The sequence below is a fragment of the Labeo rohita genome, chromosome 1 (assembly GCF_022985175.1).
Source record: "Labeo rohita strain BAU-BD-2019 chromosome 1, IGBB_LRoh.1.0, whole genome shotgun sequence".
In the NCBI taxonomy this organism is placed as follows: Eukaryota; Metazoa; Chordata; class Actinopteri; order Cypriniformes; family Cyprinidae; genus Labeo; species Labeo rohita.
Genome location: NC_066869.1, coordinates 26,530,101 through 26,556,780, shown reverse-complemented (window position 1 = coordinate 26,556,780; position 26,680 = coordinate 26,530,101). Strand labels below are relative to the sequence as shown.

The window sequence follows — 26,680 nt, the reverse complement described above, 5'->3', positions numbered from 1 at the left end:
CATGTGCACGTATATCAGATTAATATTCATTGGTGACTTGAAAATTCTACAGAAAATTATGTTTGTTTTTATATTATACAGCTATAAATTCATAAAAACATTGTTTTGGGAAAACACACTGTGATTAAAATGTTTTCACCAGTTTCAACTTAAAAACTTAAGTTTAGCAGCTGCCTTAAAATTTTAAGTTAAATCAGCTAAGTCATTTTAACTCATTAAAATAATATGAGTTGGAATGACTTGTACTTTTAAGTTGATTTCGCTTAAAACTTTAAAGCTGGTGCTAAACTTCAAAGTTTTTAAGTTTAAACTGGTAAAAACATTTTACAGTGCACTGGCATATAATGTAAAACATTACTGATTTCCTCCCTTATTCTTGGATACGTTTAACTATGAGATGCATGAAAAATTAATGACTATGAATAGAGCTGAAGTTCAAAAATGACATAAAGTTGACATGGAATGAAAATTTGATATATAATACAATGCAATTAATTTCCCAGTGGATATCCCAATGGATTTATACGTTCTTTTAAGTATTTTTGTTAAGCGTGCAAATAGAATTTTAGGGAAACTTCTAAACTTGAAGGTTTTCACTCCCGACATTGCTGACATATCTGCCTCTGAAGAGAAACTAGCTCCTATTTGATATTCATGCAGCCTGACCTCCCACCATCAGAGAAGTCTGTCTCGCATAAATCAGGAAGCCTCGCTGAAACCTGAAAGATCTGTTGTTCATCATTTTGGTTTGGCACCTTCTCAGACGAAGCCGAGGTGGGAGAAACGAAGCGCCCTAACAGAATAGAATCTTTAAGAAGCAAAATAACAACTTCTATGGATTTATTTCCATTCTTCCTCTCCTCCCACCACAAATCAAAACCTGAATGGAGGGTGATACTGACGCCAAAAATAGTGTTGGCGCAAAAATTGTATTATTATACAAATGTATTCTGTATGTGGGCTTCTATGTGTGTGGTTTGCTTGCTGTCAACCTGACTGCCAGCAGAGGAAACCTTGTGTTTGATTGTTGAGGATCAGTGAGAAAGGCTGAAATGTTGCCAGCTGTAGCGTTCGCTTACATGCATGTCTGTCAGTAGTAGTTATGGCGTGTGTCACAACAGATGTTTATCTGCCCCCACAAGTAGTGAGGCATTCTGTAATTCGAGAACATTTTGTTTAGGAAGTGTCCGGAGATGTAGAACAAGACCTGCTTTTTGACAGGAAGTTTATATATATTGCATACCTCCCGTTGCTTCACTTATAAAAGGAGAAGGAGTAATTATGGAGTCAACATGCAACAGCCCCACAGGAAAGACCCCCAATGTGCCTTATCATCATTAAACATAATTGGTTGTGGATAAAGCAATCATTATGACCATTAGAGTAAGCTCAAGCCCCAGCGGTCCCCAAGAGTGCTATTCTGTCAAGTTTAGCCGTTATCATTTCAAGTCGGCTGTGTTTACTCGGAGCATCAACAGGACATGTGGCCTTTGTGCCCGTGGAAGGCCCGGAGACCCGCTGGGACCCGACTTGGGCATGAAGGGGGACGATAGTGTTTTATCATGACTTTGATTTTAATGTTGTGTATCTCCTTCAAGCCCAATCCCCTTACTGCCAGTTAAGCCAAACTGCTTGGAAACAATGCTCTGTCTACTTAAGGGAGTCTTCCGGAGCACCGTGGGTGTTCTCTGATGAAACCGTATCTCTTCAGTCACTCACACACGCAAACAAACTGTGTGACATTATCAAATATTCGGAGCGACTTGTGCTTCTCCAATTACTGACGGAAGTTGTGTACTGAAATGCAAAAACAGGCTGTCTTCAAACTACTTAACATCTCTCCTTCCCTTTTATGAAGTTTTTTCTCATCACAGGTGGGTCAATGAGGTTCTCATTTTTATTTTTTTTGTCCAGATGTGTTAATTTAAGAATATGATCAAATTAACGGGATAGTTCACCCTTAAATGAAAATTTTGTCATTAATTACTAACAATCATGTCGTTCCAAACCTGTAAGACGTCCAACCTTTGACCTCCCGCATGCATCAAGGTAGTCTTGTGAACGTACGTCGAAGACTGACACGGAAGAGAAGAAATTGTTGAATCAAGTTATTTTTGTTTTGTTTGGGCACAAAAACTATTATTGTAGCTTTATACCATTATGGTTGAACCACTGATGTCACATGATCTATTTTAACAATGTCCTTACTACCTTTCTGGGCCTTAAAAGTGTGAGCAACGCAACTGACACATTGCGTGAATTATCTCTTTCATTTATTTTAAAAAATATGGCAAAATTAATGCATACGACTTGTATACATCTCTTCTATGATGGCATGGTTTTTACATTTATTTTGATATCTTTTGTGAGGCTTAAAGTCAAAATGTCTTAATATAATAAAAGAAAACCTTTTAATGGTTATACCATATGACATTTTTACAGTCATTGAAATGTTTCATAAATTCAACATTTTTTTAAACCATATGAAACAATAATACAAAAAGCACATTCCTTAGAACTCGGCCATCTGTTTTAAGCTAGATTTTTGAAAGATTCACAGATCACAGACTCTTGTCTGTCACTGACTCAGATGTCTCAATTCAGATCTTCCAAAGGAAGTGTCAGAGATCAAACACATAATGCCTTTTCGGTTTTGACACGGCGGAGAAGGATAGCCATTTTGGCTTCTGCTGCTTAGATCCAGCAAGGTGGATTGCACTGGCTACTGTGGAAGCATGTTGTAGGACTGCGGTCATATTTGATTTATTGCAAACTACTTTATTACACTCTCACATCTGTGGCTGGTCTTCAAGCGTAACCCTGCACCAGTCTGATTGGTTTAAACAAAGTAAGAGTGCTATCAGTAGAGGTGCTTAAATAGTTAACTACCAGTTGTCTATTTTGGGATGTCTTGTAAACTAGTTACCGTGTTCCAGATGCCGAAAAAAAGTCCTACATTGACAAGCGAAATTGTGAAGCGTAGGATTTCAGCGCCCTAAAGTGTTTATCTTCTAAACTATTTGTGTGAAAGAGCCCTGATTCGGTTCAAGTTGACATGATAGGTACACAAGTATGGTACTGCTTTGTTGTTGTCCTTGCTAGACGTAGTGAAGAAGACATCTGCACGCAATGTGAGCGGAGTTCCATTGTGGTGTATCAACTAACTCAAGGGCTCCAGCTGCAAAAAACGATTTCTTGCCGAAGCAAATAGATCACAGCATGTTGTGCACTCTGTCACTTGACACGCACAGCTGTTGAGCTCTTTCAGCTAGACGAGCAGGAGGGCTCTCGACTCTGTCAAAAAATAAGTATCCTGGCTTTGACAAATGGACCTTTTCCTCTCTCGTCCTTTGACTCTTTGAACAGTCCTCTTTGAGAAACGGCCTCTGCTTAGCTGTCATCTCGCATAGCTTCCTCGGAGTTCCTGGCCGGGGTTTTGACTTTGCGAGGACCCCTGAGACAGGATGAGCACCTGTGATGGAGCCATTCAGAAGATTTGTGGATTGCTCCAGAGAGCTGCCGCTGCAATAAGTGAATGTTATCCTACGATTCGATCTGCTCTTTTCACCGCTTGAAAGTGAGCGATCCTCACTCCAGCGCTGTCACAGGATTAATGTGTGTTAACAGGTGGAGGAGGGGGATTTGACTTGGGTCTTGGGATTCATTGTGTTGAACTAAATGGAACTCTGAATTAGTGAGCATTTCAGATTGCCTTTGAGGTAGGCACGCATTGTTTTTCTCCAATCAGCTCGGGTGGAATGCCTCTTTATGTAGGATTGCCTGAGCCAATAAGGATCAAAAGGTGCTCAGAAACAATGTGCAAGCCAGGCCATGCATCAAGCCCTGAAAGGCAAGCAGCTGCCGATGGGGCGGATGGGGGTCCGGGAGAGGGGGGCGGTAGCGCTCCCTGTTCCTGTCTGCGAATACATCTGACCCTCATGTATTCTCACTAGCATTCTTTTCGAGAAGCTGTTACAACCTAATCTTCACACTGTCAAAGCAACAGGCAACGCACAGAATGCTAACAATAACACAGAACCCCTGACCATGACGTTTTGAAGCCACATTTCACTGATGAGATGTCTAAGAAAAGTTCTCGTGGCTGCCGCAGTGGAACAATATGTACCAGCGCTGCAGCTAAGCAGAGGCTTGTACACGTAGCCCTATGATGGATGGAGGGAGAATATCATGAAGTTTGTCTTCTCTTAATTAAGTTTTTGGTAGCACCCAGAGGAACGGGCCTGGAAAAATGAAGGGTTTTTTTGTGCCTACTTGTTGAAGGAACGATCATTAGCAAAAGCTAATATTTCAGCTAATTTTGTTCTTTGGTGGTCCCTGGCCTGAGATCATACGACTCTCTGGAATTCTTAACTTGACCTGCTCCTTCTGTGTTTGTTTTGGGATTCAGGTCAGTGCATCAGGAGTCCAACATGTTGAGAGGGAGTTTCGGGAAAAGGAAGAACTTTTCATTCGCAAAAGCAGAGCGTGGAGAAATGATATCAACCTGCTGTTAACTCGACCCAACCTCGTTTTGTGTTTGACTAATGTGGAACAGACATTTAATGGGTACCACAAAGTTTTGCTTGTGATTTCACTCTTTGCGGTCTGCTAAAGAGTCCTCCCGAGTGCTATTATTCATGTCCCTACAGATCCAATTCGAATTCCTCCGGAGCATTCCAGAGATGGAGCGCTCGCACTTGAAGCCTATTCGAATTGGATTACTTCAGCACAGCCCAACAGAGTCGCTCTGACCAATTTATGATCTGTATGTTTTGGCGTGTACTGTGAGCTGAACCACGCCGTTAACTTGAGCAATCCACAGAAGACCTCTCTTTGCTGAATTCCTGTGAGAAATCCGAAAGGAATGCCGCAGAGATGGCACAGCCAGCTAATTTCATGAAAACTCTATTTGTTTACTTATTCGACAGCCAATATCACTAAATTGTTAGTGTATGCGCTGTAATTAAACTGGCGTTATGTCTTATCCCAAAGCATTAAATCATAATCGTTTTTCAGGGACTTGCCTCAAACCCGTTTGTTCATTCATTGATTCATTGATTCATTCATGAGGCGTGCGCTTAGCAATCTGTTCATTCATTTCATTTGTGTTACCAGAAAGAAAACAAAGTTGGAAAGATGAAAGGGTGGAAAGCCCAACATTATTACTTTCCCCAGGAACTAAAGCGACATAGCTGCTTATTACAACGGCCTATGATGAGTGGACCACCAGAGTAGTGACAACTCATGTAGTAGCCTCCGGGATGAGAGGTTTTACCTATTACACAAGCAATTTCAATGTTTTCTAACTTGTTGCCAAGACAGTGGGAGTGTTTTTTTTTTTTTTTTTCTGCCCATTCCTTTTCTTGCCTCTCTCAAATTTTGCATGGGTTTAAAAATAAAAAGCGAGAGAGAGAGAGAGACAGAGAGAGGGAAGAGGGTGGATGGGGGTGCTAAAGGAATCCTGGACTTTTGTGCTCTCTATGAACTGCGAGCGAGCTAATGAATTGTTTCAGCCACTCGGCACTGCATTCACGGATATCCCCCAAAGATTACACACACAAATCACTTGCACAATGGAGGCCGCAAGGAGGGCCTGGGCATCCCAGAGGAGCCTGGCCCCAAATACAAGCGCCTATAACCAAGACGGGGTTGGTGAAAAGGTGGGTGTGTGGGGGGGTTTGCTTGAAGTCAAATGTTTTATAATCGTTTGTAATGCAGTAGTCAAGGAGAGGGGAGGTAAGGGAAAAAAGCAAGGGGGCAAGAGGGCATGGGGTAACTGGCCCCCATATGGAGAGAGACCGAGATGGAGAAAGACAGAAAGAAAAAGGAGAGAGAGAGAGAGAGAGAGGGGGACATGGGGAGGCCCGGCTTTAGCTTTTTGCAGCCCAGCCCAATCTAAAAAAGGGACATAATTAACTTCTGGATTCTTTGTGTACCCCATCTGACTTGCAGGGAGGAGATGAAAGGGGCTTGCTAAGCCTTGCATTCCACCCCAATTATAAGAAAAATGGAAAGCTCTACGTCTCCTACACGACCAACCAAGAGCGCTGGGCTATCGGACCACACGACCACATTCTTCGTGTTGTCGAGTACACTGTGTCCAGGTAATGAGAAACCAGTCAACACCTGACCAACCATCATAGACATATTCTCATATTCACATATCACCAGACTATCCACCTTGATATTCAAAAAAGCAAAACAAACCAAAAAAAAGGATCAAAATTCAGTTAGAGACAAAACCTTGCCCTACCCCAATGTCAATACTTGGTTACGGCCTTGGATCAAACACTATACACATGGACTTGTATGCGTAATGTTTGTTTTCCATGTGGTTTTGGATAAGTCATGAGAAGCCGAGCTCCTCGTGAAATGCCTTCGCTGACAGTGATGAATGTTTTATAGAGATATGTAATCACAACATATAATTATCACGAAAGCTGACATCCATTCTGATTGTGTTCGGCTCCCCAGCTGCGATGCATAACACCCAGCATTAACAAAACGAGCTCAAGTATACATTTTGTAAATTAGCCTTTCAAATGCCATGATAATCAGACATGGAATCCGTTGCCCCTTTTTGCATTTTCTTTGCTGATTTTTAGGGAATAATCTCTTGTCATTTTTAAACTAATAAATAAATATATTTTGCGCTTATTGTGTACATACATGCTTTTATGTTGTACTTCTTTTTTTTTTTTTTTTAAATCTGCATGTAATTACATCTGTAATTAATTTCTGATTATATTTGTAATTACACTGTTCACCAATCCCTTACACCTTAACTCACCCTTAAACCTACCCATACCAACAAACCTGTCCCTAACCTTACCCGTATAAAAGAGTTTTGTAATACAATATGAACACAATCATTACATTGTACTTATTTTTTATGTAAGTACATAGTAGTTAAGGCCACCTAATATAAAGTGGGAGCAAAAAAGGATATAATAATTCAGATTTGTATTAAAATGTATTTATTTTCTATGTTACAATAGAGTCATCCTTGTGAGCCTACAGAGGTTTTTACCCTAGTGGTTTGGAAAATGGATGGATTGGTGGATTTGGTTTTATATTTATATTTATATATGTTTTAATATTTGGTTTTAGGAAAAACCCAAACCAGGTGGACACAAGGACCACTCGGGTTTTAATGGAAGTAGCTGAGCTCCACCGAAAGCATCTGGGAGGACAGCTCCTCTTTGGTCCTGATGGGCTTCTACACATCTTTTTAGGTGATGGCATGATCACTTTGGATGATATGGAGGAGATGGATGGTCTGAGGTAAGTATTGAATGCTTATAGCTGTAATACATCAGGCACTATTGATGAGTCAAGCTATATATATCAGTGCTGTTTCAAATATATTCAGTGGAGTGTTCTTTTGCCATAGTGATTTCACAGGATCTGTCCTCCGGGTGGATGTGGACACAGATTGCTGTAGCACTCCTTACTCTATACCCAAAAACAACCCCTATTTTAACAGCACAAATCAGCCTCCTGAAATCTTTGCCCATGGACTGCATGACCCAGGGAGGTAAGGTCAAACATGTTACTGAATTTGTCCTTTCCTAACAGCTGCTTTTTAAATTCTTTACATTATATGTTGGAATATGGATGTGGGAAATTGCACCTGTACATCACTGAGGTCAGGTTCTGATGTTGGGCGATGAGGGTTCTAGTCATCATTCCAGTTCAGGTCTGGGTTTTGTGCAGGCTAGTAAATCCAGACGCAGTAAATCATTTCTTTATGGACCCACACAAACTGTTACCATAAAGGTGGAAGCACGGAATTTCTCGAGAATGTAACTGGATAGTGTTAAGATGTGTCTGAAATTAAGGGACATTGCCAGTCTCGCCTGTTTGAATTAGAAGTGCACGCAAACACATATATTTTATATTTAAATAAAGTGTCATATAACAAATAGCAGTGTTGTTTACTGCAAAATGCATTAAAATGGTACTTTGTGGTCTAGGTGTGCAGTGGATAAGCTCCGCATGGACACCAATGGGAGTCTGCTGATCCTGTGCACAGATACTGTTGGCAAAAATACGACAACAGGCAGGATCCTACAGGTCATCAAAGGGAAAGACTACGGTATGTCTGTTAGAAGTGGCTGATTTCTAAAAACATGATGGATTACTGTACAAGCAGAAAGGCTTTTCAACAAGCCAAGTAATTCCAACCAGGCAACCACTCAAGAAGTTCCTGTATTGTATTTCACAAAACATTAAATTCTCAGTCCATGTACTGGTTATGAAATAATGTTAAGCTTTTATGCTGAGAACAGAATGTCTTCGATGAAATAGGAGTGTGTTCCAAAAAATGATTTAAGACTTTCCGTAGAAACCGATCAACGCTTTATTCAAGAGTTTCATTACAACACTATCGTTTCATAACGTGAGAACATACTTTAAATATTAAAATTCTTTTTTAATCCCTGGGGACTTGCAAGCACATATAACTATATTATGTATCGCTCTCAAAGAGCGTTTATATGCTCATTTAGTACATTGTTGAAACACAAAACGAGCAGCATGGCAGTCCATCTCTCAATCGTGCTGACTAAGACCCTAAATCAATACCAGAAGTGAATATATATTATTTCCTATGGCCAAAGTAATGGATTGGCTTTCTTGTACTCCTCCGTACACATTTGGCAGCAAACAAATATGGCTTTCTCCCAACCAATGCATTTAAACCCCAAAAAGATTGTCTGGCGAGCGAGCCAAATTACCCCAAACACCAAGCCATTTACGATGTTAAACCATCACCATGGTGAATGACTTACTTCATTAAATCACATTTTATTGTTTTACGGGGCTCTGACTGTAACGTTATAATACTCGCCATTCCCTAAGCTGCTGTAATCTTTGTAGCCATACACAAATATACACAAACACTCAATAGTAATTGTAGGATTACCTCACCCTTTCCTCTCGTGTCCTTTTCCTAATCTATTTGAGCTATAATGTGAACTTAACAGTGCTTAAACTCAACGTTAATAAGGACATTTAGTGAAACGAACATAGCCCTCCATATCAAGTTTACATAGTGTTTTTATAACCGTCTGGGGAATAGCTAATTAAAACCAGCCTGTGTGAAGTGCTAATGGTCTCTTGACAGATTGTGGTAAACATGGATATCCCTTACACAAACAAAGAAAACTGTTATTATGGGGATAAATCAACTTTGCGACACATGTAGGGTGGTGATTGAAGACATTTAGAGTGTAAAATGTGTAAAATTGACTTATCCAAACAATGCAGATGATTTCCGTTAGCTCATTTGAATTTTGGAGCTCAAATAACCCATAACTCATAAAAATAACCTAAAACTCATAAAATGTACAACCACATGTTACCTTGCTCTGTTTTTCTTTTTTTAATGGTGAGTTGTTGGTGTGTCTGCCCACAGAAAATGAGCCATCTATGTTTGATTTGGGGTCAAATGAAGGTGCCGTCCCAGTCGGTGGATTCATCTACAGGGGATGTCAGTCAAGAAGACTTTATGGAAGTTATGTATTTGGAGACAAAAATGGGTATGTTGCGTTATTATATGATGTGATATTATAATAATTAATTATGCTTGCAAAAAACGGATATTGAACTTCCGTTAAATTTTTTTTTTTTTTTTTTTTGATAATTGTTAAACTGCGAATGGAAACTGCCATCTTTCCTGTGCAATTGACTGTGCCAACACACACACACTCGGCACATACCCCAATGAAGAAAAAGAGCTTTTTCAGGGAAAATTGATAGCAGGTTTCCTGCCAGGTCAATGGGCCGCTGGTATATGTTTTTCACACTTTGTGCAGGTTTGTAATTCATCCTCACTATCAGCCTGCCTTTTTTTGTCAACAGTGAGAGATAAACTTTAGAAAATAAATCGTTCCTGGAAATCCAAAGCAGTAAATGTCATGTGATTTTGTTTTGTAAAATAAAGATGTTCTGCTGGGACTTTGTGCAGAGTAGACAGAGCAATGACATTTTTAACCCTTGACTTTATGATTGTTACAGGAACTTCAGAATTCTGCAGAGGCCGTCAGAAGACAGGTCGTGGCAAGAGAAGCCTCTTTGTCTTGGTACAAGCAGTTCCTGTGGTTCCTCGCTGGTAGGCCACATCCTGGGGTTTGGCGAAGATGAATTAGGTCAGTGAGCTCTCAAAAAGCTTTATGTGTGGTCATTTCACCGCACATTTTGTGTGCTTCTGTCATAACCTTTATTCATGGGTTCTGTCAAGTTTTCTTTAAAAACTATATTACGCAGAAGGTACATACACTATTGTTCAAATTGTTGTTTTTTAAAATATTTATTTAAAGAAATTAAAGGATAAGTTCACTACAGAATTAAAGTTTCCTAATAATTTACTCACTCCTATATCATCCAAGATGTTAATGTCTGTCTTTCTTCAGTCGAAATGAAATTAAGGTTTTTGAGGAAAACACTTCAGTAGTTCAAGGTTCAAGGTATACTTAATTGTCCCTTTTTAGGGAAATTTGTCTTCAGAAGACAACTACCACATTACATAAAACACATAGTTGCAAAATAGCACACACAAAAAACCACACTCTACCTAATGTAGGTAGAGCACGAGCCTGGGTCGCAAGCAGAGCAGCGCCACCGGAAGTGGAAGTTTATAGCCGTATACTGGACTTCAATGGGGGCCAAGGGGTTGAAGGTCCAAATTGTAGTTTCAATACAGCTTCAAATGGCTCTAAACAATCCCACACGAGGAATAAGGGTATTACCTAGGGAAACGATTGTTCATTTTCTAAAAAAAAATGAAAATTGATATACTTTTTAACCACAAATGCTCACCTTCACAACTTAACGCATTACATAGTCATGTTGGAAAGGTCATGCGTGATGTAGGCGGAAGTACCGACCCGACAAAGTGAATGTGCAACACTCCCTTTACAAAATGATAAAACAACTATGTTGGGCGATTTTGAAGTTAGAGGAGAAAATGAGATGGAGTTTTTTCCTACTTTTTTAAACCGAAGTACACAGGCGAAGAATTAACCATGCGTGACCTTTCCCATGTGATTACGTAATTCATAAAGTTGTGGATGCACAACTGGTTTTATAGAAAATGACCATTTTGCTAGATAAGACCCTTATTCCTCATCTGGGACCATGTAGAGCCTTTTTAAGCTGCATTGAAACTGCAATTTGGACCTTCAGCCTGCTGATCCCCATTGAAGTCCACTATATGGAGAAAAATCCTTGAAAGTTTGAAATAAAATAAACACTGAGAAACTAAGAAATGTTTTTTTTTTTTTTTCAAACACCAAATCAGCATATTAGAATGATTTCTGAAGACAGGAGAACACATTTAAAAACAAATGATTATATTAATGTAATAATATTTCACAATATTTCTGGTTTTACTGATCAAATAAATGCATCCTTGGTGTGCATAAGAGGCTTCTGAACATTTGAACAGTAGTGTAACTACAGGCATTTCTCAAAAGCACTAATGCAAAAAAGAAAACAAAGGATTTGTTTAGTTTAGACAAGGTCTAATGAAGTGATCGTTTTACATTAGACTGTGTATACTGTAGTCACAGGAGGGAGAAATAGTGGCTCCCGAATCCAAGAATCATCTGAATGACACAGAACAGAAAGAAAACCAATCCCTTGTCTTACGTCCCATTTTCAAATCTTTCCTCTAAGGAACATTCTGCTATGATACACTACTCCTTTAGTTTCCTGACAGATTACTTCCTCTCTTTTGCTGCTAACAGACGATACAATTGGAAATCAAAGGTCAGCGCAATCTGTCAGCATATAGAGTTTATATGCGCAATCTCCTCCGTTTCCTTAGTTGTTCTTTCAACATTGATAACAACTGATTTCAGGCTTACGGGAACAGTAATGGGGGTCATTTTTATGTGAACTGGATGCCAAAGTTATGCCCGCTCACTGCTGCTAGGCTGTAGTCTCTGCCACCATGTAATATCCCCACAGCTCAGAGCATCACAGGGAACATAAACTCTCGAATCCAAACACCAGGTCAAGTGTGACAGAGAATAAATCCCGAGCTTTGCCAAGAGTGGGCCTCTGTGAGGGAGAGATAGCATTTGTTGCTGATTTGTAAGAGGGATTCAGTGGAAGGCTGTACTGGAGACCCACATGGCAGTCTCCTGACACATGTTTACAATCTGTGCACAGTGCTGCAAGCTTGCTCCTCATTAAATTACTTGCATGACGATTTAATGAGCCCCTCTCGAAACCCTCTCATGCACCAGTGTCAAGTGCAACGAGTAGGAAGGAAGGAAGGTGAGAGAAGACAAATGAGATCCCTAAAAGACCTACATGTTTTTTTTTTTTTTGCTTCTGCAGGTGAGGTCTACATCCTCGCTTCCAGCAAAAGCACGGCGATACAGTCGCACAACGGAAAACTCTACAAGTTGGTGGACCCTAAAAGGTGCGTTAAGCCTCAAATACACAGAGCAACATATTGTATACAACGGAGTTTATGCAACAGCCTCTCTGTTTTTCCGTTTTCATTGCTTGCATGTGAAATATGTGATGTTACTGCTGAGCAATGCTAATATTGAAACACGCGTAATTAATTCCATTTTTATTCCGCTTTACAAAACATCCCCCGGTATTCTTCTTACGTGCTATGGTTTGAACATCTGCGTGGTTAGTTCATACCAAGAGAGAGAAGGTTATTTTGAAAAATGTTACAACTGGATTTTTTCATGCGATGAAAATCGATGGGGTCCGAAGCGTTGACAAAAACGCTGAGACGCCTTACAATATATCTTTCTTTTGTGGGTGAGTTAATGATGACAGAATGGTCATTTGTGGGTGAATAATCCCGTTAAAGCATTACTCGTTTTCGCTCGCAGACACGCACGAGGACTCTAGCTTCCCTTAAACAAATCATCACACAACTGCCGGTCTTAGCCAACACAAACCTCGGCCATAATTGGAGAGTAAGCATACCATTTCCAAATGTTAGTGTAACGTGTTTCTAACACCAACACAGTCAAGGTGGCTCGGACACAGCGCTGGTTAACTAGCGAGCTTGTGTGGTCGGTTGGGTGTTTTCCTTGCTTGGACAGGACTTACACACCTGTCTTCAACAGAGGGAATGCTTTCTCTGAGAACCCTGAGTGCGCTCACATGCATCTGCGGCTGAACCGAATTTATCCAATTGACATACATGTGCACGAGTTCACAGCGAGAGATTCAACACATGTGAATGGAGTCGGTTAAAGGATTTAATCATTTCTGTATGCTCGTGGGATTTTTCAATATGGCGTAATTTAACCCGTGTGTTTTACACCACTAAAAGCCACTTTTACGATAGATCTCGAAAATCGTTCTCACCAAGCCAAGTACATATGAAAGGCATATCATCTATTAGAAATGAGCGTATGAATTCCCACATAACAACTGCCAAAAGTGTTTGCATTTTTAATAGATCAAATATATCATTTCCAGAAAAAAGGGACATTACAATAGGCACAGGCAGATCTGTCAAGTCTCTAATTCAAACCAATCGCTCATGAAACTTGTTTTTGTGCTTTCTACGCCATTCAAAGTCCTTTTACTGGACCTTTTTACACCATGAGTGTATAAATTACCCTCTATTATCAGGTGAAATGATTCAAAACTTAGAATCTGTGTCTTGTTTATTAGTTACAAAGCACTGACATTCCAAAATAGCTGAATTTTCAAATTCAGTCTCACATTTTGATAAATCCACCTTGCATATCAATATGCAATATCAATTATTAGTTCACATACTCATATGGCTTTCATTAGTTAATGCATTATGAACTAACATGAACAATGAACAACTGTATTTTTATTAACTAACATTAAATCAGAAGTCCACTTCCAAAACAAAAATTTACAGATAATGTACTGACCCCCTTGTCATCCAAGATGTTCATGTCTTAAAGAAATTATGTTTTTTGAGTTGAACATTCAAAGATTTTTCTTCATATAATGGACTGATATGGTGCCCCGATTTTGAACTTCCAAAATGCAGTTTAAATGCGGTTGTAAATGATCCCAGCCGAGGAAGAAGGGTCTTATCTAGTGAAACAATCAGTTATTTTCATTAAAAAATACAATTTAAACACTTTTTAATCTCAAACGCTCGTCTTGTCTTGCTCTGCCTGAACTCTGTGTATTCTGGCTCAAGACAGTTAGGGTATGTCGAAAAACTCCAATCTTTTGAGTTTTTATTTTCTCCCTCAACTTCAAAAATCATTTCAAAATCATCCTACATCATTGCAGAAGTACTGACCCAGTCTTTGCAAAGTGAACATGCAAAGAAGATCAAACACCCTCAACAAAAAAGGCAAAACAGCGATATAAGATGATTTTGAAGTTAAGGGGGAACATGAGAAGGGTGTTTTTCGACATACGCTAACTGTCATGAACCAGAAAAAAACAGTTCAGACAGACTGAGACAAGACGAGCGTTTGACATTAAAAATATATAAATTGCATTATTTTTATGAAAATAACCGATCATTTCGCTAGATAAGACCCTTCTTCCTCGGCTGGGATCTTCTGAAGACGCATTTCAACTGCATTTTGGAAGTTCAAAATCTGGGCACCATACCAGTCCATTATATGGAAAATCCTGAAATGTTTCCCACAAAAACATAATTTCTTTATGGCTGACGAAAGAAAGACATGAACATCTTGGATGACAAGGAGTGAGTACATTATCTGCCAATTTTTGTTCTGGAAGTGGACTTCTCCTTTAACGAAGATTAATAAATAGTGTAATAAATGTATTATTCATTATTTTTTAATGTTATCTAATGACACTTTATTGTAAAGTGTTACAAAAAATGATTTAGAATAATTTATATAATATGCAGCTTTATTTAAGTGAGGACTGAAGGCTGTGAAAATGAAAACTAAAAGCATTCCAGGGAAAAATACAAAACAATATCCAAGTGATTTTCCAAAGGGTTCAATTATCTGGAAGTGGAAGCCACCCAGACACTGGCTAGGCTGGTCCTCAAAAACTCTCCATTCAAACAAGAAGCAGAAAGGCTGTTGATCACTACAAAGTTCAGTTTCCAAGAACCACACAGAAGTCCACCAGTCAATTATAAGATAAGAGTCCTTTGTAACACTGGTAGGTATAGGGGACCACGAGACGGCACATCTGAAGTTTGCCTTAGTAGTGGCCCTATTGCAGTTGTGCTCTAGATAAGGCCTAGATTCAAAGCAGTATGTGTGGCGCAAATCTAACACTGCCCACATCTTAGTGTACGCTATACCTGCAGTGAAGTATGTTGGTGAACGCATCATGTGGGCTGTGTTTCATCAGCAGGAAATGGCAAATATTTTCCAGACCATGCTGAAGCCTGGAGCAAAATTGCCTGGAAAAATGAGCCAACATCACATGTAATAAATAGAGATTGTCATTACTGAAAAAAAAAATTCCTTTTTTCTCCATATAGTTGGACTTCTTTTGCAATTCTTTTGGCCTATACAGCCTGTTCTGACAGCTGAATGACAACATCCACACATATCAATAGAAACCAATAAATGTTTGAAGAACACATCTGAGAAACACTTTCCTCATTGTTTTGTCACCAAAATAGATGTAGAGTTGTGGTTGAGTGTCACTTCTGAAGTGACTTTTATTCACTCCCTACATTTTTGAACCAGGGACTTAAAGATATGTCAGAAAGAAAACAAATATAACTGCATATCTTCCATATTCCAGCCAATATCACATGCAATAAATAGAGACTGTCATTACTGTAAAAAAACAAAACAAAATTCCTTTTGACGGAAAAGTTCCAGAATGAAAATTTCCTGATAATTTGCTCACCCCCATCTCATCCAAGATGTTCATGTCTTTCTTTCTTCACTGGCAAAGAAATTAAGGTTTTGAGGAAAACATTCCAGGATTTTTCTCCCTATAGTTGGACTTCAATTAGGATCAACGGGTTAAAGGTCCAAATTGCAGTTTCAATTTAGCTTCAAAAGGCTCAACACAATCCCAGCTGAGGAATAAGGGTCTTATCTAGCGAAACGATTGATCATTTTGTTAAAAAAAAAATATAATAATATACTTTTTAACCACAAATGCTTATCTTGCACTAGCTCGACAATGTGCATCTTCATGTATTTCGTAATCACTTTGGAAAAGTCATGCGCGGTTAGTTCTTCGTCTGTGTACTTCGGTTTAAAAAGGTAGGGTAGGTCAAAAAACTCCATCTCAACTTCCCCTCCAACTTCAAAATTGTCTGACATTATTTTACCTTTTTTGTAAAGGGTGTTTAACTTTCTTTGCGTGTCCGCTTTACAAACACTGGGTCGGAACTTTCGCCTACGCCTCGCTATGTGATTACGTAATGCGTGAATACAAGCATTTGTGGTTAAAAGGTATATAAATTTGTATTTTTCTTAGAAAATGACAGATCGTTTCGCTAGATAAAACCCTTTTTCCTCATCTGGGATCGTGTAGAGCCCTTTGAAGCAGCATTAAAACAGCAGTTTGGACCTTCAACCAGTTGGCCACCACTGAAGTCCACTAAACCAAGGAAAATCCTGGAAAGTTTTCCTCAAAAACTTCAACATTTTCATTCTGGAAATTAACTTCTGCTTTAAAAATATGTATTGAATCAGTATGCAAACAATGAAATGCTGTTGTCACAGACACCAATATTTGCATGTAGGATTTCAGCAAAGATTGAGAGAAAATTGCTTGAAGGTCTGACTATTTTTGTGACGCACTGTATACCCAGGTGACGACAGTGCCACCCAAGTCTAATGCTATTAATTACCACAGATGTTTCCATGAGTCTGCTAAACAAGGCCCCTCAAACTTACTTTATTTATGTTTTCTGGCATTGCTGCATTTTTCCAAAGAACAATTTTTTCCACCATTGATTGGGGTTGTTTAGTCTGTCGGACCTGTGGTGTTGGGTTCACTGTTTTATATATCATGTCACTTTTCGTGATCTAATTACCAAATAAAAGAGCTGATGTAACATTTCTGAGTGACTAGCACTGTCAAGTGGGGTGGTCCAGCATTTACATTTCTAGTATCTACATTTACATCTTTCCCGCACCTTTTAACCTTTGCGTTCTGGCTAGGTTTGAGGGCTTCAAAATACCTTTGTTGTGTTTGGAATATGATCTGCCACATTGAGTATTTGGGCGGGTAGGGGTGAGTGCGTAAAATATATCATAGAGTATCATATCACATGAAAGTCAAATGTTTGAGATGTTGCAGTAAACCTCACCGGGATGACTGCACTCATCCGAGTTTGTTTAGCAGTCTGTTAATGTAAAATAATAAATAAGCCACCGCACTCTGAAATGTACACGTATCAATGTCCGATGTGAACAAGAGAGAAATTGTAGGATTGTTTATTGGCCGGTGGCAATAAGTGCGAAGATGCCAGTAACCGAACTATTTATAATTTGGTTTTTCAGTAATATTAAACACAAACTGACGCACATCCTAAGTCCCATTCAGTTTTTTTAACTGATCCAGTATATGAAATGTTGAAATGTTTGTTATCTCAGTAGGCACACTCCTTGTAAGCAAAATTTAGCTCAGCAAATAAAGTTCACCTCATGTAAGCTACCAGAAACAAGAATTTCATAGCAATTCTTTTGGCCTATACAGCCTGTTCTGACAGCTGAATGACAACATCCAAACATGTCAATAGAAACCAATAAATGTTTGAAGAACACATCTCAGAAACACTTTCCTCATTGTTTTGTCACCTAAATAGATGTAGAGTTGTGGTTGAGTGTCACTTCTGAAGTGACTTTTATTCACTCCCTACATTTTTGAACCATAGACTTAAAAATATGTCAGAAAGAAAACAAATATAACCGCATATCTTCCATGACTTTGGATTTTGGCTGAATGTGTTGAATAGGCTCTTTAGATGCACTTTTCTGTAGCGATATGGAAGTTGCAAATTCTTCTAGGCTTAAGTGTGCGTGTCAAGAGCTGATATATAAACACTTTAAAAAGTGCTCACATTCTCCTGGTCCCCATCTCTCACAAGCCTCCTTTATTTCACGGCCTGTCCTAAATCTCTCCTGCTCACAACCGTGTTCCTCCCCTTGACAAAGACCCTTAGGGGTGGCACTGAAAGGCCTACAGCTACAATACACAGTAAATTTTTTGATACAATGTAACCACAAAGAGGTGCTAACAAAAGAGAGAGATGACAAAAAGGACAGAGGAGTCACACAGAGTGCCTTGATGAAGGTTTTTTTATGCTGTGCTCGTTGAGCAGCCCTCAGCCCTTCACTCCTCTACCCGTGTGCTTGCTTTCATCAAATAACTCAACTGTTTCTTACTATCAAAGCCAACAAGTTAAGCCAAGAGATATTAAACTGTCTCCCGAAGAAAAGCTCGGAGCTACTGGAGTCATTACCCATTCCGCAATTCCACTGAAAGCACCACAGATTTCCACAGAATTGGACCACCCATCATTCACCAAGTCCCCCACCCTATTTATGAAATATTTTGGCTTAATAATTATGTTTTCAATTACCAATAAGTGTCTAGTACTGTTACACTTAACACGTCTAAATCAAATTCCACACATTTACAGCACTAAAAACATCCACAGCTCTTAAATTTCTCAATCCCAGTGTTGATGATTCCTACCTAGGTAGGTAATGTAGAACGGGAACTGGGATCATGGCTGGCATGTTGTGCCAAACAGTCCGTGGATGGACAAAAAGAGAAGTTGGGCAGCTGATGTGTTCAACCTCCCATTCAAGCTACAGGACAGTCTTAAACTAATAAGCTGGGGCGTTCTTTTAATTTATCAGTCTGTGTTTTATGCAAGTGGCCTCACAGAGCTGATACATTCCCACAGTGCCTGTTGACCCAGCTGTCTTTGTCAAGTGCCACGGCAGCAGGTGTTGTTTTCACGGCCACCCTGCCAGTAATACAAACTGTTTAGTAGCGCCGCTGACCCCGACGTCATTAACAGTGTTAGTCCAATCCTCTAGGGAGCGCCTCTTTCTCTCCTTTCCCTCCCTCCCTCTTTTTCTTTTTCACTACCCATCTCTATTTCTTTCTGTCCCTCATCTTTTCTGTCTCTCTCTGTTTTTTAACAACGTAACAGCCTGTCACAACAACACAAAAAACCCCAAAGTGTGGATGAGAGACAAGGGAGACCTGATATGGGTGCTGAAAGTAGTTGAGGGGAGCATGGGAACTGCACCCCCACTAGACCCCCCAGCACATCCTGCCACAATTCCCTTGTTACCACCCTATTCCTGCCATCAGTCACTGAAGCTGTCAGTGGTACTCTGAGGTCCAACATCCCACTCTCTCACATCGACACTCCCAAGGCTGGTTCATACAATGCTGACAAGCACCAACATCCAACGATTGTTGGGTTTCATTGATCAGTTTGTTAAACCTGATGGCATTTTACCAACGTCAGTTGGTCTGATTTTTTTTAAACAAATTCCAACAAATACTGACAGAATAAAACTTATTTGTGAACCCTTGTGAACCTAGAAGGCAAGCATCCCTGCCAGCTTCTTAGCAACAACTGAGACTTGGTTATGCCCATCAGTTGTTAATTGGATGCGATGTTATTTTGCCGGTAAATTGGTAATGAGAAGTAATGTACAAACTAGGATAGTTCACCCAAAAATTTAAATTCTGTCATTAATTACTCACCCTCCTGTTGTTCCGAACCCGTTATCTTCGGAACACAAATTAAGATATTAAGAGTTTACATCCTGTGAAAATCTGCAAGCTTTCTGAACCTGCACAGACAGCAACACAACTGACACGTTCAATGCCCAGAAAGGTAGTAAGGACATCATTGAAATAGTCCATGTGACATCAGTGTTTCAACCGTAATGTTATGAAGCTACGAGGACACTTTTTGTGAACAAAGAACACAAAAATAACGATTTTATGCCACAATTTCTTCTTCTCCATGTCAGTCTTCGACATGTGTTCATGAGAGAACCACAACGTATGTGTGTGATGCTGCTGACGCAGGAGCCGGCATTCTGACCATAGACTGTAAAAAAAGATGGACAACACACTTTCACTCTCTTCCACTGAAGAAAAGTGAAGTCGCCAATAGGGTGCTGGGACATATTGTGCTGATTTGGGACCAGAGTCTGCACAGTAGTAAACACGGGACTCGAGACTGCACAGTAGAGAGCGAAGTGGAGCTGCGTCCCGCCCACACTCCCACAGAGACGATCGCAAGCACACGCCCCTAATTAGCCTGACTGCACCAATTTTTGTCTGCTGTCAACTGTCTCAACTGTCAATGATGATGTCACACTCCCATTTTTATAGCATCACATAACTAAAACCAAACTTATTTTAAAAAAACGAACACTTGAACTTACATCAGCGTGATAAAAGCTACATAAAATGACAAAAACCATCTTTGGAATTTTTTTTTTGTGACCAGCCACCTGGGGTGATCGAAATGGCTTCACTTTTTAAGACTTGGTTCTGACGTAGAACCCGGATGAGCTGTGCCTTGTTTACAAACAAAGAAGACGCACACTGTACTTAAAACAGTTGTCGTAATTTGTCTGAAGATTTAGATGGAGACACAACAAGCCAACTTCAAAGAACTAGCAGCGATGAAAGCCTCAGACTACAGCAGACTGCAAACTAACATGCATGTTCTGCACCCGTGTGAGAGGAATTAGCTGTCTATATTAGCAGCTATCAATAGTATATATTTGTCATTCAGAACGAGAAACCGAAACAAGGATATACGAGATATACGCAGATATACAAAACGCCTTCTCAGGCACTCGTTTGCTAAACTGAACATCCAAACAAAATTCTCACTCTTGCCGATGGCCCTGATGCCACCGAAATGAACCCGATGAGGCCCGACATCTGGATAACACCAAACAAACTAGCTCGACAGACGCTCACTGTTGGCTTGGTGTGTCCAGGCCTTAAGAGAGATGGACATTCTACATCAGTACTCTCTTGAACACTCGTCAAATACTGACACTGAAGAGAATAAATTGTTGAAGAGTTGTTATTTTTGTTTCCTTTGTGCACAAAAAGTATTCTCGCAGCTTCATAAGATTACGGTTGAACCACTGATGGACTATTTTAACAATGTCCTTACTACCTTTCTGGGCCTTGAATGTGTCAGTTGTGTTGCTGTCTATGCAGGGTCAGTAAGCTTTCGCATTTCATAAAAACTTAATTTGTGTTCTGAAGATGAACGAAGGTCTTATGGACTGCAAAAAAAAAAAAAAAATAAAAATCACTCTATTGCTTGTGCCCAATTTTGCCTAATCCCAAAATGTTCACTCTTCATAAAAGTCAAGCTTAAAATGGCTTACTTGCTTAGTTATTAGTCTCTGTGCAGTATTTTAACATAGGAAAAATGACACACTTCAGCTTTAAATGCTCAGATTCCACCTCCATTCTTTCCACAACTCTCATCGTTAAGCACAGAATCATTGGCCACCTAACTTTCCCATACGCCACCTCTAGTGAGATACACAGGATGTGAACTCACCAAGAGCTCTCCAGCCTGTTTCCCATACAGTTACTGCTTCACTGGAGTCCAATTACAGTGTGTTTGTGTGTGTGCTGGCCTGTTGGGTATGTCAACAGCCCTGCTGCTCACTAATAGACAGCCTTGAAGAGATTTGCCTGGCTCATTAAGCAGTGTGTTTAGCTGAGTGAGGCATAAGAATGTTTGGAGAGCTGAACTTCAGGACAGGTTCATCACAAACCACTTAGTTTGACACTGAGGTTTTGCATTTGAAATCCATTACGTACAAAAGCATTATTGTTTCCAGACATCGCCACACAGAGCCCGATTTTTGATGTGTTATTGTAGGTATTACGCACAAACTGTTCATAGTGCTGGAAATTCCCACACACTTGAATGTAGGTGTAATGTAATGCAAAGATGTGGGTGAGAATGAAGTAATAATTGTCTTTTTGTCTTTATTCATAGAAAGTAGAATCTTTTTCACATTTACAGAACTTTTGCAATAGATGGACTGCCAGATGAAATCTAAATAAACGTGTTGCTTGAAATTAACCCTGTAAATAATAAGCTGCGAACAAACAGTAATTTCACACTACAGTAAATTTTGTTAGTTACTTGTTTTTTTTTTAAAAAGAACTATGTTGAATATTTACTTGTACTCTTAACAACCTAATTAAAGGGTTACTTCCAGAACAAAAATTTCCGGATAATTTACTCACCCCATGTTATCCAAGATGTTCATGTCTTTCTTTCTTCAGTCGAAAACTTTCCAGGATTTTTTTCCATATAGTGGACTTCAATGGGGATCAATGGGTTGAAGGTCCAAACTGCAGTTTCAGTGCAGTTTCAAAGAGCTCTACACGATCCCAGCTGAGGAATAAGGGTCTTATCTAAAAAAAAAAAAAAAAAATATATACTTTTTAACCACAAATTGTTATCATGCACTAGCTCTGCAATGCGCTTTTGCAAATTCACGCATTTTGTAATCATGTTGTAAAGTTCATGCGTGGTTAGTTCAGCTTGCACTAGCTTAACTTCACACATTACATAGTCACGTTGGAAAGGTCACCATGACGTAAGTGGAAGTACCAACCCAGTGTTTACAAAGCGAACATGCAAAGAAAGTCAAACACCCTTTACAAAAAAAGGTAAAACAACAATTTTGGACAATGTCGAACAATTTTGAAGTTGGAGGAGAAATTGAGAGTTTTTCATTTTTGAACTTGACATAGTCGAAGAACTAACCACGCATGAACTTTATAACATGATTACAAAATGCGTAAATTTGCGAAAGCGCATTGCAGAGCTAGTGCATTATAACCATTTGTGGTTAAAAAGTAGTATATAAATTTGTAATTTTTTTTAGAAAATGACTGATTGTTTTGCTAGATAAGACCCTTATTCCTCAGCTGGGATCATGTAGAGCCCTTTGAAGCTGCATTGAAACTGCAGTTTGGATCTTCAACCCATTGATCCCCATTGAAGTCCACCATATGGAGAAAAATCCTGGAAAGGTTTCCTCAAAAACCTTAATTTCTTTTCGACTGAAGAAAGAAAGACATTAACATCTTGGATGACATGGGGTGAGTAAATTATCAGGAAAAATTTCATTCCGGAGGTTGTATTTATTGGCCACATACATCAGTGGGCAGCGGACGCATTTGAGTAAAGTAACCGTTAGACTGCAAAGAAAGAAATTACAGTATTTTACACCTCACAAAGAATGACAGTCAATTTTAATTAGTTATTTTTCTTAAATAAGATGCTTGCAGGCTACAAATGCGATCTCCAGAGGACCCTCTAAAATGAGACGCAGCTCATATTTCAAAAGTTAGCGTGACCATCCCATGATAAAATGACTTTTTGTCTCTAAACAAGTTTTCCAAATTTAAGCTTGTTTATGAAATACTTGCCTGATTAATACACGTCTGCATGCTTGGCAAGTGTTTCGTTCGTGATCTGAAAGGGAAAACATGCGAGTGTATGGTGAGAAAATCAGGCTTTTCGTTGACCATCAATGCTCTCTAACTCATGCAGGCCACAGGTCCCTAAAGAGTGCAGGCGACCAGTCGAGGATCCAGAGATGCTAAGCACCGCTTGTTCTCGTGAATGCAAGAATGGCCACTGTACACCAACTGGGAAGTGCTGCTGCAGTTCTGGCTGGGAGGGCCCCTTCTGCTTACGAGGTACAGAGCCAATCAGAGCACTTCATCTGTGTCTTTGATTTCAAAGTTGTCCATTCTCTCAACGGATTTTCTGTTTGTCATTCGCAGCCAAATGTGAACCAGCCTGTCGCAACGGCGGGGTCTGCGTGGAGCCCAACAAATGTCTCTGCAAGGAGGGATTCTCTGGCAGCCAGTGCGAGAAAGGAGAGCGAGGGACGCGAGGGGACGGTGAGAAAGACAGCATTCTGGAGCACATCATTGACATGACGTCTTACCTGCTGGACCTCACCAGTTATATTGTATAAAAAGCAGAGCAGGATGATAACACGCTCTTCACCGGTTGGCAGACTAAATGTTACGGAGGCCTTTCAAGAGTTTGCTTTCAGGACACCATCCCCAATCTCCAACTGCCCCTCACCTGATCCTCCTCTCCCACCACTGTTTCATGAGCCACAGGCTTTGATCTCCATGCTCCCCTACACCATCTGCACTCCCACCCCTATGCACAAACACACACGGAAAACAATAACAGGGTGGCCAATGGAACCTTAAGGCGCATAGCTGAAGGGGTCGCATGTTGGAGGTCCCACGCAGGGCTCCCTGGTTTTACTGCTGGTATGATATGTAAAGTCAAGCGTCCCTGCAAGGGGACTCACAGAGCACTGGAAGCCCCACATGAGACCAACTCGGATGTTCGGTCCAATTCCAACATGGGTGCCGGTTAGTACTACAGGACTAATTGGGAATTTAGGGAGTCAAGAATAGCAACACTCATTTAGCAAAGTCAGACGTACAGTCTACCAAACTGAACTGCACCATAAAGAAAATCACTGCCATGGATTCACAGGTTGGGGAAGTAGCTGTCAATACAGCCGCAAAACCATACAACAGACTTAGTCTTATCCAGCGGGTCTGTGTATAACTGGAGAATCATTATGATGGGACTTGATGCCAGTTTACATGCAGTTTAGAAACAGATCTGCTCAAACGTCATCCATCTTCTTGATGTAATTGCTGAAACGATCAATGAGGATCCTGCAGATTCAAAACTGAATATTGGTTGTTTCATTTAGATGAAAACGTCAAGTGAAATGTAAACCTATAAGAATGTTCGAACAGTCACTTTGATTACGTTAATTTAATACATTAGTTGGAGATGACTGGTTTGCGGAGAAGCTACAGAACCCTTTAAGAGGTAACTGCTCTGGTTAAAGTTGCAGTATCAGCTATATTATTTTCCTATAGTTGTTCATGACCATGCACGCTGCTTTCATTGCAAATTGTATATCTTATCATATTTTAAAATGTTCATATATCTTCTTCCTGTGTGATGTCAAGCACAGAAGTTTGTTTTGTCTTCATATGGAAAACCCTCATAAGGTGATTTTAGCAAATACTACAATGTTTTCACAGATTCTTTGACTCACAATGGGGAGACTCACAATTTAATGTTCTCCATATTTTTTTGTTTTTTGTTTTTCTAAACACCAAACCATACTCAGTTTTGTCATATACAAAAGGGAACAAGACTGGTGACTGGTGTACATTTCATATAGTACTGTACTGAGATGCGTACTACTTAGATTTGCCATTGTTCTAATAGAGGAGGGTTTATTTTTTTAAGGAATAATATATGGGAGAGGAGCAGTTTTGCATTAAGCCTGTAAATTCATTTTATGTATTTTACTAGATACTTACACAGTTCTGTTGACGATATGACATCTATAAAAGTCTAATTTAAAGCTATAACATTGTTCTCTTACTACAAGAGTGCTTTGACAGAAAAATTAAACATAGATCTTTATTTCCGACTATGTGATGTTTCTCTGAAACAAGGCACAAGCTATAATTTTTAGAGCCAGTTTTGTTTTTCAACCTGCTTATGAATGACTAGAAGAGGATGTTAAATATGGTCTGTCATTAAGACTCCACAGTATCCCTCCAAAAATGGATGCTTTATAGAGCGAATTGTTGGTTGAGCGCTATCCAGTAGATGTATTAGCAAAATGCACTATAACTCAAATCGAAATTTTCCCTCATCAAATCATTTTTTTTTTCTTTGAATAACTCAAACTAGTCTAAAATGGAACCAGATTCTGTTCAGCTTTAGACTTTAGAAATTTGTAATCAGTGGTCATAAATTGTACCCTGATGTGATACTTTTCATTGAAAGGTTTCAGTCCCCTCTGAAATAGTCAGGTGTATTTAATGTTTTTAGTATAATCACTTATTCCTCCCAAAGACAAGTATATCAACAACAACCCCCACATGTTTATGACTTTCTATTCAGTGCATTTTAACATTCTTTGTTACATTACATGTAAGGAATTCATGCTGTAAATCTACATTATAATTTTAGCACTTAATGTGAAACCTGCATTGGAGCTGCTGGGAAGGTGTCATGTGAATAGAGTAACCCTGATTCTTTTATTATTTAAGTAGTTACGCCTTAAAGTTATTTAAGTTGTCTACAATGTTTTTACTGTTGTATGTGAAGAAATATGGTCATTTATTGTAAATAACTAGGTTTATCTTGGGTTCTTCTCAGAAATATCAATATGTTTATTAAAGTGTATAGCATGTTTGAGAACTTAATGAACGACTCTACTTTTTTTTCTCTCAAAAATTTGATCTGATGTGTGATTTAACTCACCATGAGTGTTTTTCATAAATGTTTTACTACATAAATCTATACAACCTGATCTCATGACAAAAACGTACCTGTGGAATATGTAGCGCCACAAAATAGATACGAAATACGTTTCGTTACATATTTGATGTAAAATGTCCACTGAGTGGTGCTAAAAGAGTGTTTGGTTTTTGGACACGAAACAGATGGATGTACATATGGTATGTTTTAAGTGAAATTGTTTTTGTACATTTTGTACAGTTCTGACTTGAAATGTCTGTTGGGTATAACGCTAATGCTTCATTTTACAATAAGTATAAGTACCATCAGCACTATACCTAAACCTACCCGATAGTATTAACATAAGCGAATGTGATGTAAAATTGCAATCGC

At 39.4% G+C, this 26,680-nt stretch overlaps 1 protein-coding gene across 1 annotated transcript in view; it reads left to right on the top strand.

The window, feature by feature from the left end:
* hhip (hedgehog interacting protein) overlaps positions 1-26,253 on the top strand; it is a 37,789-nt gene extending 11,536 nt beyond the window's left edge. The window contains exons 5-13 of the mRNA XM_051111875.1: positions 5,953-6,104; positions 7,111-7,284; positions 7,394-7,537; positions 7,977-8,098; positions 9,419-9,542; positions 10,021-10,151; positions 12,349-12,433; positions 23,531-23,679; positions 23,767-26,253. Coding sequence (XP_050967832.1) covers positions 5,953-6,104; positions 7,111-7,284; positions 7,394-7,537; positions 7,977-8,098; positions 9,419-9,542; positions 10,021-10,151; positions 12,349-12,433; positions 23,531-23,679; positions 23,767-23,963 — 1,278 coding nt within the window. The 3' untranslated portion in view covers positions 23,964-26,253. The remainder of the gene's footprint in view (positions 1-5,952; positions 6,105-7,110; positions 7,285-7,393; positions 7,538-7,976; positions 8,099-9,418; positions 9,543-10,020; positions 10,152-12,348; positions 12,434-23,530; positions 23,680-23,766) is intronic.
* Positions 26,254-26,680: the final 427 nt, after the last annotated feature.